Source organism: Bubalus kerabau, chromosome 16 (assembly GCF_029407905.1).
Source record: "Bubalus kerabau isolate K-KA32 ecotype Philippines breed swamp buffalo chromosome 16, PCC_UOA_SB_1v2, whole genome shotgun sequence".
Lineage (NCBI taxonomy): Eukaryota > Metazoa > Chordata > Mammalia > Artiodactyla > Bovidae > Bubalus > Bubalus kerabau.
The window spans coordinates 61233520-61246690 of record NC_073639.1 but is presented as its reverse complement, the minus strand read 5'-3'; the positions used below and the strand labels follow the sequence as shown (position 1 = coordinate 61246690).

Sequence of the window (13171 nt, the reverse complement as noted above, 5' to 3'; positions counted from 1 at the left end):
TTCTCTGCACAACACCTGCCACTCTTATACTGCCTGATGCATTTTTTTATCTGCTGACTGCCTGTCTTCCCCCATTAGGATGTCAGTTCCGTGTCGGTAGGGACAGTCTCTGTCCGATCCATTCCTGTGGCCCAGTGCCTAGAACAGTGTCTGGCATCAGGCTCTCAATAAATATATATTGATTAAAGGAATGAGTAAATTCTTTAATTTACAGATGAGAAAATCAGGGAGCAATAAAATGATCACATGAGTATTTCCACTCAACCAGAATGTGGATATCCCTCTAAGACAGTGATCAACGAACTTTTCTGTAGGGGCCAGAGAGTAAATATTTTAGGTTCTGTGGGACATACGATCAGTTTCACAGTCACTCAGCTCTGAGATTATAGCACTAAAGACAATCAGAGATAATATGTGACTGGATAAGCATTGCTATGTTCAAATAAGACCTTATTTGAACCGGAAGTTGAATTTCATATAATTTTCACATGTCACAAGTATCATTCTTCTTTTGATTTTTTCAACCATTAAAAATGTAAAAAAATATTTGCTGCTTGCAGGTCATACAAAAATATACAACAGTCTAAAAATGGCCCACAGGTTATAATTTGCCAACTATTGGTCTAAATACATGCATATATATTGACAGACATGATAGACTGATTTAGGAAAGACAGTAATAATAGTAGTTCATACCAAGCCTGTATTTAGCACTAGGGCATAAGAGCATATATCTGGTAAGGCATGCAACGCATTGTCCCCAGTTAACAAATGAGGAAAACTGAACCTCAGAGATATTAAGTTACTTACTCAAGATGACCTATCCTTAGGGTTGGAACTCAGGCAGTCTGACTTGCTTATGTTATACTTTGACTTTGTTGCATAATAAAGTGGGATTAATAGCAAGGATGATATTAATAAGCTAAAAGTAATAGCTAACTATTAATAAATAATATGCCAGGAGCAATTTACATAGATATCAATTCAGTTCAGTTCAGTGGCTCAGTCGTGACTGACTCTTTGCGACCCTGTGGACTTCCGCACGCCAGGCCTCCCGGTTCATCACCAACTCCCGGAGTTTACTCAAACTCATGTCCATTGTGTCAGTGATGCCATCCAACCATCTCATCCTCTGTCGTCCCCTTCTCCTCCCTCCTTCCAGCATCAGGGTCTTTTCAAATGAGTCAGTTCTTCGCATCAGGTGGCCAAAGTATCGGAGTCTAAATGTAGATATACTGGTATTTACTCCTCCCAGCAATTCTATGAGGCAAGAATTCCTATTATCCCCATTATACAGATGAGGAAATGACAGATGTGAGAGCTTGCACGTGGGAGTGCCCAGAATGAAACCCAGGCTACTGACTCCAAAGGCCTCCTCAGGTCCAAGGCTCTGAGCACCTCCCCACTAGTTGCAATCCCCACCCACCACTTACTGGCCACCTGCAGCCACACTTGGAACCTCCGGGTCTCGGTCTTGTTCAGGATCTCAGAGCAGGTGTAGTTCCCCTCATCCTGCAGGTTCAGCGCCTCGATGTGCAGGGAGCTGGCATTCACCAGAGAGAAGCGTGACTGGGCTGGTGGGAGGCTGGAATTGGAGGACAAGAGGAAGACTGACTCCGAGTCATTGCGGCACCAGGTCACGAGGCCCCTCTGTCCCGAGATGTTGCCACAGTGCAGGGTGATGTTCTCGTGAATTTCTCCAATGATGACAGCCTCCAATCCTGTGCAAGGAAAGGTCAGGCTGTTACTATCTTTCTTGATCCTAGATAATCTCCTTTTCTTGCCATTTCCCTGCATTAAGATTTAAAAACAAAACAAAACAGGCATGTATGTTTGAGATGCAATAATACACCGAGCCCCACCCTGTTGGGATTATTGGCCGGTAATTGACAGTAATGAACTTGTGGTGGATCACAACTGCAAACAGTCCTAATAAGCCCCTCCTCCACTGTCTATGCCCTTCACAATGTCACTCCATAGTGCCCTCCCACTCTTGACTCTGGTAGCACCATGTGACTTACTCTGATCATTGGGGTGTTAACAAATGTGTTGCAAGCAGAGGCTTAAAAAGCACTGGTGTGATTGGGCTTGCTCACTCTCACCTTCTGCTACCACCTTGAGAAGGATGTGCCTGGGCTAGGTAGCAGGGGAGGGTGAAAAATACATGGTGTGGACTCCAGCTGCCTCAATCCTCTCAGCTATGGCCACTCACCTGATGCCCAGACACATGAGTGAGCCCAGGCAAGAACAGCAGGGCCAACTGTCCAATACTCCCAGGCCCTTCAGAAATAAGCACTCATTGCCATTCTGTGATGCTTTGTTACACAGATTATTGTGGCAATAAATAACTGATACAGAACCCGAGTGGCTTTACTTGCCTAGAAATCCAGAATGGTGGAAGAAGAGGGCTCTGGCTTTGTTTCCTCTTTGCTGCTGCTCTCTGTCTTTCTCCATCTCAGGTACAATGCAACACCACTCAGCAGCTCCATGCAGGAATGGGCTCAGAGTGGGGACTTTGGGGCATGCTCTGAGCTAGGCACTGGGGAGCCAATGACAGGCAAAATAGAAACCTGCAGGATCTCACAGTCTAGAGGAGAAAACAGGCAATAGGGACTCCCCTGGCAGTCCAGCGGTTAAAACTCCACACTTCCACTGCAGGGGAATGGGTTCGATCCCTGGTCAGGTAACTAGGATTCCATATGCCATGCAGCATGGCAAAAAAAAAAAAAAAAAGACAATAAACTGGCAATTAGGATGCAGTGTGATAAATAGCATGATAGGAGCTTGGAGAAGGGGCTCTTAAGTCTAGCTGTGGTTTGTGACAGGGAAGGCTTCCTCTAGGAAGCCACACTGAGATCTGATGGTCAGGAAAGAACTAGCTAGGTAGAGATGAAGCTGGTGTTCCCAGGCAGAATGAAAAGTGCATATCAGCAGCAGCACTGTCAGAAATTCAGATTATCAGGTCCCACCCAGAACATCTAAATCAGAACCCAGGGGTGGGGTGGGAGGTAGCACTCTGCATTTTCACAAGCCCTCCAGGTGCCCCTGATGTGCGTTCAAGACTGACAAATGCTCAGGCAACTCATTTGGCATTAAGACTGCCACCAGGTAACAAGAAGCGAATGCAGCCCATTTTGCTGAGAAATGTCCTAATATTTCAGCCCCCTCCACAATCAGCACCCATATACAAAGAGGTCACAGGCGCAGGAATGACGGGCAGAACCAGTCTTACTCATGCCGTCACATTCAACAGATGAGAAAGCTGTGATGCAAAGAAGGGAAGTGGGCTGGCCTGAAGTCCTACAATGAGAAGGTAGCAGTGTGCGACCAGAGTCTAGATTTCTTGCTCCATTCAGTGCTTTTTCCACCACACTGGAAGTTTTCAAAGTATGTGAATATTCTGGGGTTTGGTTAAAGATGGTATTTCATTACAAAATAAACTGCCCTCAACAGCGGTATTGGGACAATTGGCTGTCCACACACAGAAGAATGAAGATGGACCCCTTACCTCACATCACATATAAAAATTAACTCAAGATCAGGCGTTCCCTGGCAGTCCAGTGGTTAGGACATAGCACTTTTACTGCTGTGGCCTGGGTTCAATCCCTGGTTGGGGAACTAAGATTCTGCAAGCCAGGCAGAGAGGTTAAAAAAAAAAAAGGAACTCAAAATAGACCATAGATCTATATGGTTTATAAAATACTTAGAAAACTATAAATTACTTAGAAAAAAAAAACAAAAGAATGTATCTTTGTGACTTTGGGTTAAGCCTGCGGGCACCCGAGAGCCCGTGCTTCACAACAAGAGAAGACACTACAATAAGAAGCCTGTGCACTGCAACCAGAGAAAGCCCACACCAGCACAGCCAATAAACAAACAAATAAATATTTTTAAAAAAGCACCCTGAAACAAGATGAATGGGAAACCATCCCAATAAACACATTTTGGATACAAAAAAATAAAGTGAAAAGAAGACCCACAAGCTGAGAGAAAATATTTGCAAATCACATTTGAGAAGAGATTTGTATGTGGAATATATATATACGAAAACTCTCAAAACTCAACAATAAGAAGACAATGTAAAAATGAACAAAAGATTTAAATTGACATTTCTCCAAAAGATAGATAAAAGGCCAATAAGCACATGAAAAGCTCAACATTAGTCACTAGGGAAAATGCAAGTCAGAACTACAATAAGATACCTAACACTTCACACTTGCTGCTACTGCTAAGTCACTTCAGTCATGTCCTGTCAGGAAGCATTTAACAGGAGGCTTCCTGTGTGCTGTTTTGGATCTGTCAGGAATTCCCTGTTCCTTATTAATTCCTGAATATTCAGGAATTAAGAGGAGAGGCAAGACTCTCCTGGGACTGAGGAATCCAGGCATTTCCTTCGTTAGTTTTTCTATATGGTGATAAGTACCCTCTTCCTTTTTATGAACCATATGGTAAAAGTGGTTATTTACAACTCTCTCTTTCATATGGATGACCTCATGTTTTCTTGATAACTTGTAAGTTTTGATTTTATCTCTGCTGAAAACAGCTATCTTGTAAGACAGTATAAATACCTACACAATGTTGAATAAAACACCTTTGCTCCATCAGAGCTCTGGTCCCCATGTCTTTCTTTCTCTTTCTTTCTCTCTCTCTCTCTCAGGCTATTTCTTTGGCACGCAGAGGCCCTCTGAGTTCACTTTCCTGCCCAGGCTTCTAAGACCCTCTCGAGAAGGTGCTCTGCGCCTTCACCCCATCGAGAGGGCGCCTGAGGCCTCTGTGAACAGAGCAAGCCCCGTGGAAGGGGCTTTATTGGCTTTCTCTGTAAACCAAGGAATATCAGCCTCTTTCTCTCCTTTACTTTCTTATCCTCCACTCCAGACCACCATGTTCCGGTCCATTAAAGGACCTCAACAGTGTCCGACTCTGTGCGACCCCACAGACAGCAGCCCACCAGGCTCCCCCGTCCCTGGGATTCTCCAGGCAAGAACACTGGAGTGGTTTGCCATTTCCTTCTCCAATGCTTGAAAGTGAAAAGTGAAAGTGAAGTCACTCAGTCGTGTCTGACGCTTAGCGACCCCATGGACTGCAGCCCACCAGGCTCCTTCACACTTGCTAGGATGGCTAAAATGAAAGACAATAACAAGCGTCGCAAAGATGTAGAGAAACTGGAACCCTTATACATTGTTAGCGGATTTTTAAATGGTGCTGCTACATTGGAAAACAGTTTGATATTTCCTCGCAAGGTAAAGCTACCATATGACTCTACCCTGGCAAGTCTACCTCTAGGTGTATGACCAAGAGAAATGAAAACTTGTCCACACAAAAACTTGTACATGCACGCTCACATGATTCATAATAGCCAAAAGGTGGTAACAGCCTGAATGCCCATCAACTGATGAATGAATGAAATGTGGTATATCCATATAATGGGAATATTATTTGGCCATAAAAAAGGCCAAAAGCTATAGCATGGATGAATCTTGAAAACACTGTGTTAAGTGAAAGAAGGCAGTCATAAAAGACAACATATTTTGCAATTCCAATTATATGAGATGTCTAAATAGGCAAACCTACAGAGATGTCCAAATAAGTAAATCTACGGAGATAGAAAGTGGACTAGCTGTTGTCTAGGGCTGGAGAAGTGGCTTGTCTGGGGGCAGAGGCATGTAGTGGGGAGTGACTTTTAAAAATTTTTATTTATTTTTGGCTGGGTCTTCATTGCTGCGTTTGGGCCTTCTCTAGTTGTGGTGAGCAGAGGCTACTCTCTAGTTGCAGTGCTGGATCTTCTCATTGTGGTGGCTTCTCTTGTTGCAGAGCATGGGCTCTAGGGGCACGAGCTTCAGTAGTTGTGGTTCCTGGGCTCTACTGCACAGGCTCAATAGTTGTGGTACACAGGCTTAGCTGCTCCGTGGTATGTAGGAGCTCCTCGGATCATGGGTCAAACCTGTGTCTCCTGCACTGGCAGGCAGATTCTTTACCATTAAGCCACCAGGGAAGCCCAGGAGAGACTTAATACTTAAGTAGAGGGTATCTTTTTGTGATGAAAATGTTCTGGAACTAATGGTGATGGTTGCACTATCTTGTGAATATACTAAACACCAATAAATTGTGCAGTTAAAAGGTAAAGTATATAGTATGTAAGTAAATTATATCTCAATTAGGTTGTTGTAAAAAAATTGTTACCTGCCTTTGGAATTCATTCTCTTTTATACAACAAAGAGCAACCGTTATCTGTATTGGGCTTTTATCTGGTTGGAAGGGGCTACCTCTGAAAAATCACAAGACAGCTGAAGCTACAGCATGTTCCCACACTCTCCCATTGTGGCTACACCATTCCCCGAAGCCAGGGTAAAATGAAAAAAAATAAATAAATTCTAATCACTTGTTGGAAGGCAGAAAATGTGACCTAATGCTGGAGATTCCAAAACAGCAAGAAACACGTCTAAACAATCACTTTAAAAAACGAGTGAGAATTATTTTTAAATAGTTAGGCCCGGGAACCCAAGTTGTCAGTGGCAATCCCCACTGAGGAGAAAAAAACTGCAGAATTACAGATGCAACAATGTGTTCGTGAGACCTGAAGACCTGCCCTTCCCGGGCTCCTTGGCAAAGGAATAAAAAAAGCCTTGGAAAAGCCCCGGTGAAACTTTAGTCTTGGAACTTGAGCTAACACTGTCTTTTCCTCTAAGGACTAGAATGACATAACCACAAACTACACCATTTTAAGGCATTTCACTTCTCCTGGCTTTCCTCACTCCATTCTTTTTAAACACTGACGCTGAAGGTGACCTTAGAGAGCCCTCAGTCCTGAGGGCTGAGTTCAGGACAGGCTGAGTCAGGGCTCGGTAGGGAAGAACACAGTCATCAACTAGTGATGTCTGATAGGGAGAAGGAATGGGTGGTCCTTGAGGGTGCACTGGTTCCATGCTTAATCATCCTAAACCTCATGTTATAGCTGAGAAAACTTAAGTCCAGAAAGCTTAAGTGATTTACTTACTGCTAAGACACTACAGTCGTGTCTGACTCTGTGCAACCCCATAGACGGAAGCCCACCAGGCTCCCCCGTCCCTGGGATTCTCCAGGCAAGAACACTAGAGTGGGTTGCCATTTCCTTCTCCAATGCGTGAAAGTGAAAAGTGAAAGGGAAGTCGCTCAGTCGTGTCCGACTCTCAGCGACCCCATGGACTGCAGCCTACCAGGCTCTTCTGGCCATGGGATTTTCCAGGCAAGAGTACTGAAGTGGGGTGCCATTGCCTTCTCCAAAGTGATTTACTTAAGCTCCCACAAAAGCCACTGGGAGGACTGGGACTGTCATTCAGGTCTTTGATGCGCCAGGTCACAGGAATTTACTCGGTCTCCCAACCAGAAGAGTGAGACATTCTATGTTACTAGAAGTGGTCCATAAGGTGTCCAGAGGGCCCCTGAAAGTCCCCCAACCTTAAATTCAGAATATGGACTGGAGGGGTGGGATGGTAGGGGTGGTAGGGAGGCTCAAGAGGAAGGGATATATGTATATATATATAGCTGATTCACAGTGTTGTACTGTAGAAACTAACAGTTATATCCAATTAAAAAAAGAAGAATATGGACCAGAGGAAGAAACAATATCAACAACCCTTTTCCAAAGCTGCCATCATATTAACATTTACAGAGTTGGAACTATATCGAACAGTTATTTTTTTCCCCCTATTCTTTTCTCAAGAATGACCCCAGGTTTACAACCTGAGGTGACAGCGGGGCCTTGAACACTGTCTGGAGTTAAGTGACAGGAGAAAGATGGTTTTCTCCCCCAAAACAACTCCCAGCTTGAAAAACCAAGAACAAAAATACATCAAGCAAGGAAAGCCCTCTGGCACTGTACACAAAGGTGAACTTGACCTGGGCGTCAAAATAACTGGGCATGGCCATGGAGGAAACATCCTCGTGTGGAGAGCTACAGCCAGTGCATTCCACAATGATGATTTCCACCCAGGGTTCTGGGTTGAAAGGTCCCCAGGCCCCTGATATTCACAGTACAGTAAACACTGCAGACAGCTGGGAAGTAGGGAATACACAATCACCTTTAACTTCGAGGGTCAGCCGACTGGAGACGGTATATCCACTTCTCCTCCCCAAAGCACAGTGACCACCCCTCCATATGCCTGGAGGTGCCAGCCCAGTCATGTCTATGACTTCAGTGGGCCAGGGGGAAGCATTAGTATTAATACTACAGCCAGGAGCGGGGAACAAATTTGAAGTCACCTATCCTAGATGAAAACGGGTGACCACAACTCAGTTCCACTTGGGAAAGCAGGCCCTGAGTGGCAAGATCCTCAGATTTTCCCACCTAAACTAGAAATCTAGCTTATGAGGAATTTTATTGTTTTTAAATAATTGCTAAAAAGAAAGCAAAATAAAAACTTGTGAGAACCTCACAATTAGGAACTTTTGGCACTTGCTGCTGGGAAGCTCACAGCGGGCAATTCCTCTAGGTACCTACAAGAGATCAGCAGACCACACTGGACTGGGTGGCTCCTGAAAATAGGACTCTGTAAGTATTCTGGCAAACTCCATTTCCCTTCCCTCACCTCAGGTCCTCTCACTGCTTGTCACACTGCCCTGAATGCAAAAGACATGCATTTGCTGGTGAATTAAGTTCAAAAATATTTTTTCAACCTTTTAAAAATTCTGTATGTTTTTGTAAGGGCTTCCCTGGTGGCTCTGTAGTAAAGAACCTGCAAGCCAATTCAGCAGGCATGGGTTTGATCCCTGGGTCAGGGAGATCCCCTGGAGAAGGAAATGGCAACCCATTCCAGTATTCTTGCCTGGGAAACCCCATGGACAGAAGAGCATGGCAAGTTACAGTCTATGGGGTCACAAAAGAGTCAGACAGGATTTAGCGACAAGACAACAGCAACAACAAAATGTTTTTGTAAGCAACCGTCTGTTCTTTATTGCTCCAAGGCAGATCACAGATGGAGCAAGTTAAGACTCTTCGCCAATCATATCAAGAGTAAGAGGCAATGTCAAGTGTAGGGGAAGATTCCTATAAGTTTGAAATTATTTCAAAGTAAAAGTTTTTTCGTTTAAATAATGGAGAAAAGCACAATTTTGCCATAGTCACACCGGTCGGCTTGCGGGAGTGTGTAGGGAAATCACAGGTTACAGGTGCAAGGCGAGTTCAACCTTGGGCAGAGGGAGGAGAGGAGAGGAAACTGAAGGAGCCTCGAGTCTGAGAACCAGCGCAGCACGTAAAACCAAACCACGAATTTACATACGCCGTTTTAAAAAAACAGAACAAAAATAAACATTTCACACCTCTTCAACGTTTCCATCTTCAGTTTCCCCAATTTTCACCTCCGCAGGCCCTTTGCAGCCTCGCCTGCTGCCCACTCTAAGGAGGGTAGGGATGTCTTGCCCTTTATCAAGGGCTCGGTAAAATTCCTTCCTGCAAAAAGCTGAGCTGCGAGCAGGAAAGTCAAGACCCTCCCAGGGCGACTTCGAGGCCTCGGCCACGACTGGATCCAGGGAGTCGGAGGGAATTCGGTTCCCGGCTCTCCCCTCCCCACCGTTGCCTCGCATCAACTTTTTGCCTCCAGATCGTCTCCCCTTACCTGCGGCGACCCAGCGGGCCAGCAGCGCTCCGAAGCAGACGAGAACCCAGGACTCGGACGCCCGGACGCCTGCGGCCATCTCGCCCCAGATGCGGACAGGGGCCCTTCGGGAAACTCAAGCTCCGGCTTGGCTGGATGTGCACTCCCCAGGGGTACCCAGTACTCCTCCCAAGTCCTCGGAACTGCAGAGTAGCTCCACTTTCCGCAGCCCCCAGGAAGGATGCTTGGGGTGAGCCCGATGTCAGGGGCTAGAAGCTGCGCCGGGCTCCAAGCGCCACTGTCTCTCCCGAGAGCCCAGCCCGTGGTGGGAGGGCGCACCCCGCCCCCTGCGCCCGCCACCCACTCCCGCTGACGGAAAACAACAGGAGCTGAGTTCCCTCCCGCCTCCCATCCAGGCGGGAGCCCAACTTCCTCTACCTTGGCCGAGGAGGAGGGCTTTATGCAAAGGGCGCGCGCCCGGGCGCGCCGAGTCGGGTCGGGGCAGGCCGGGGGCGGAGCGCCGAGGCTGGTCCCTCCCCGAGCCCACTCGCCCGGGACAGCGGCCCTGAGTCGCGGGGAAAGTGGGCGGTGCAGAGCCCTGCAGCTGCCGCAGGACGGCATCCCCACTCGACCCGCCGGCTGCTCCCTCCCGGGCGCCCAGGCTGCGGCACTCGAAGGACCGTCTCGACTCGGAGGGGCTGGTGCCAAGCTGCAGAATTCACGGTCCCCTCGGTTTAGCTGTTCTAGGGATTCCCAGTTGTTTCCCTGTGCCCCGGGGCGGACTCCTGGGCCGCCATCGCTGCCTTTCTCTACCCTTTGCAGAAGGACGGCAGGTCTGGAGCAGGAGAAAGATGATCCTTTAGAACTTCCAGCCAAGAGCTGCCATCAGACTCTGGTCCTCCGGCTAACCGGCAGAGACCACACAGTAAGCGCGAGGGCAGCGGAACTGGGTGCTGGGGAGCTTTTTTGTTTTTTCTAGTTCTCCCACCCCCCCCCATCCAGTCTGGTTCCCAGAGAACTGCATTCCCAAACTAAAATCCCCCTCTTCCTGCCACATCCCTAACCCATCCTCTGTCCTAGGGAAAATGCGGTTATGACATCCTGAGGAAGAGATGATCCTTGAAACAGCCCTAACAGAAACTTACTCTTAAAAAACAAACAAACAAACAAACAAAAAACCTGCAGCTAACATAGTGAAATATTAACTGTGAATTAACTAGGAGGTGAATATATGAGAGTTCCCATTCTTTCAACTTTTCTATCTTTGAAAATTTCCCCATCATCTCATTGTAAATTTTTGTTGGGGAAAAAAAAAAAAGAAAACAATGCTATTAAGAAAATCATTCATTCTGTTGCCGGAAGACCCCTTATTGAAGTACTTCTTCCATCAGGAAATCCTCTTGAAACCAATAAAAATGTGTTTTGCCCACGAACTGAGACATAAAGTTGCACAGTCCCTTTTTTTCCTCCCTCTTTTGTTCAATGATTTTATGTCTTCCGCCAGCTCCTGAAAGTTTTCCTCGTTCCTTGCCTCCTTTTGTTTTTCATCTTTTACTTGGTGATGGAAAGTTAAGTCTACCCTGGACGCACAGGTTCTGTATTCCTAGCACCTGGTACCTCAGGTACCACCCAATGTATATTTGTTAAATAAACAAATGAGAGTTCATTGGTTTTGATATTACATCTCCTCAAACTTTTCTGACAGACATCTCACATCCTCACCTGAAGTTAACAAGATACAAATAAAATCAATAGGGGGCAAGTTTTTCAGCTGAGGGTCTGGAATTTTCTGTGACCCTACTGGTGCCTCACAGGGAACTTGCTCAGAGCATGCCCTCCTGGTATATTGGCTGAATCAAACACACTGCTCTTACACCCAGTTCTCCACTCCTAGAAGGATCAACCTCCTACACAATGTTTTACAACAGTGATTATAGCACCTCATATTTGCATAGCTGGGGCTTTTTTCTAAAGCAGTTTTACAAACTTAATCTCACTGGTCCCTCCCTCCAACCCTTGGACTTAAAAATCATTCAATCCCATTTTCACTGAGAAAGTACAGCTAGGAGGTTGAGCTCCAGTTGGCGGTAAAGCCAGGACTGGAACCCGTGTCTGTCTGACTCCAATTCCTGCCAAAGCAAGTTCCAGTCTTGTCGCTTATACAGAGTCTTGTTGACTTGAAAGAAAAGCGCACAGCCGCGGATCCAACCATAGAGACAGTCTCTCAAATAGCACCGAGAAACTGCTTGAAGAGGTAAGGGATGAGCCAGGTTATATATGAACTTTCTTGCTGGGAAAATCAAGTAGTCAAGCTTCTAAAGATTACTGCCAATGATGAACAGACATATCAAATTAACGATTTTAATGTTTTTCTGTGTATGAAAAGATGCAAGAATTTGGGGTCATTTGAAAATTTTCCCTAGATATGCATCTTAAAAATTTTTTTTGGCTGCTTTGGGTCTTAGTTGTGTCATGCGGAATCTTTCCTTGGGGTACACAGACTCTCCCTCTGGTTGTGGCACAAGGACTCAAGCACCTAGGCTCAGTAATTGTGGCACGAGGGCTTAGTTGTTTCACAGCATGTGGGATCTTAGTGCCCTGATCAGGGATCGAACCCACATCCCCTGCATTGCAAGGCGGATTCTTAACCACTGGACCACCAGGGAAGTCCCTAGATAGGCATCTTAACTATTCAAGGGGCTGTATATCCAAAGCACAGAACGTTTCCTGCTTTTTTTTTCCCATCCTGAATTTCCTGGAGGGTGCACTGTCATGGGCCACTGTAGTGGCTAATGGCTTGATCCTTGTAGAACTGGAATGGCAGGCAATAATTGTTTCTTTACACTCTGGATGTTTTGGGTGTCACCAGGCCAACAGACATGGGCATTCCCCTAAGCAATGCTCAAAGGAAGCCTCCAAACCACTCAGAGCTGGGACAGAGCTGGTGCAGGTAACACCCACTCTCTCTGGTTTGAGCAAGGCTGTGACTGACTCTGAGAGAGGACCTGTTAGGAAACACCCTGCCCTAACATCTGGTTGTGTTCCAGGCCACTCTGGACAGTAGAAAATGCCCTACCTAGAACAGTGATGTTGGGGGTGAGTTGGGGGTTCACTATGGGGTCTCTAGCAAGATAGGAGTCTTTCAAAGCCCTAGTTTCACTATCTGTACCTTATGGTCAATGTTTATTGTATTTGCATATGTGCTCAGTTGTGTCTGACTCTTTGTGACCCTATGAACTGTAGTCCCCCAGGCTCCTCTGTCCATGGGATTCTCTAGGTGGGTTGCCATTTCCTCCTCTGGGGATATTCCTGACCCAGGGATCAAACCTGCATCTCCTGCGATGCAGGCAGATTCTTTGCCACTGAACCACCAGGGAAGCCCCATGGTCAATGTTTACATCATGAGAATGTCATGAAAATAAAGTGAGGGATTCAGTCTTTAAAGCATCGCTTTAGGGTTTCTATTTGAGATGCACCCTGTCAGAACCTGTCAGGACTTTTAAATCGCACAATTAGATATTAAACATGAGGCTCAAACACCTCTTAGCTCAGGCTGCTATGCATGGCTACTTTTGTTTTCTTTCATTTTCACCTCTTAAGAA

At 46.1% G+C, this 13171-nt stretch overlaps 1 protein-coding gene and 1 non-coding gene across 4 annotated transcripts in view; one reads left to right on the top strand and one right to left on the bottom strand.

The window, feature by feature from the left end:
• Positions 1-9817, bottom strand: part of VSIG10 (V-set and immunoglobulin domain containing 10) — a 43182-nt gene extending 33365 nt beyond the window's left edge. For all 3 annotated transcript variants that reach the window (XR_008703699.1, XM_055551056.1, XM_055551057.1), the window contains exons 1-2: positions 9591-9817; positions 1434-1721 (exon numbers count right to left, since the gene is read on the bottom strand). Coding sequence is in view for 2 of the 3 variants with exons in the window: in XM_055551056.1 (XP_055407031.1) it covers positions 1434-1721; positions 9591-9669 (367 nt within the window). In the remaining variant the exon portion in view is untranslated. The remainder of the gene's footprint in view (positions 1-1433; positions 1722-9590) is intronic.
• On the top strand, positions 3547-3618 carry TRNAK-UUU (transfer RNA lysine (anticodon UUU)). Its single transcript has one exon. It is a non-coding gene; the product is annotated as a tRNA-Lys (tRNA).
• Positions 9818-13171: the final 3354 nt, after the last annotated feature.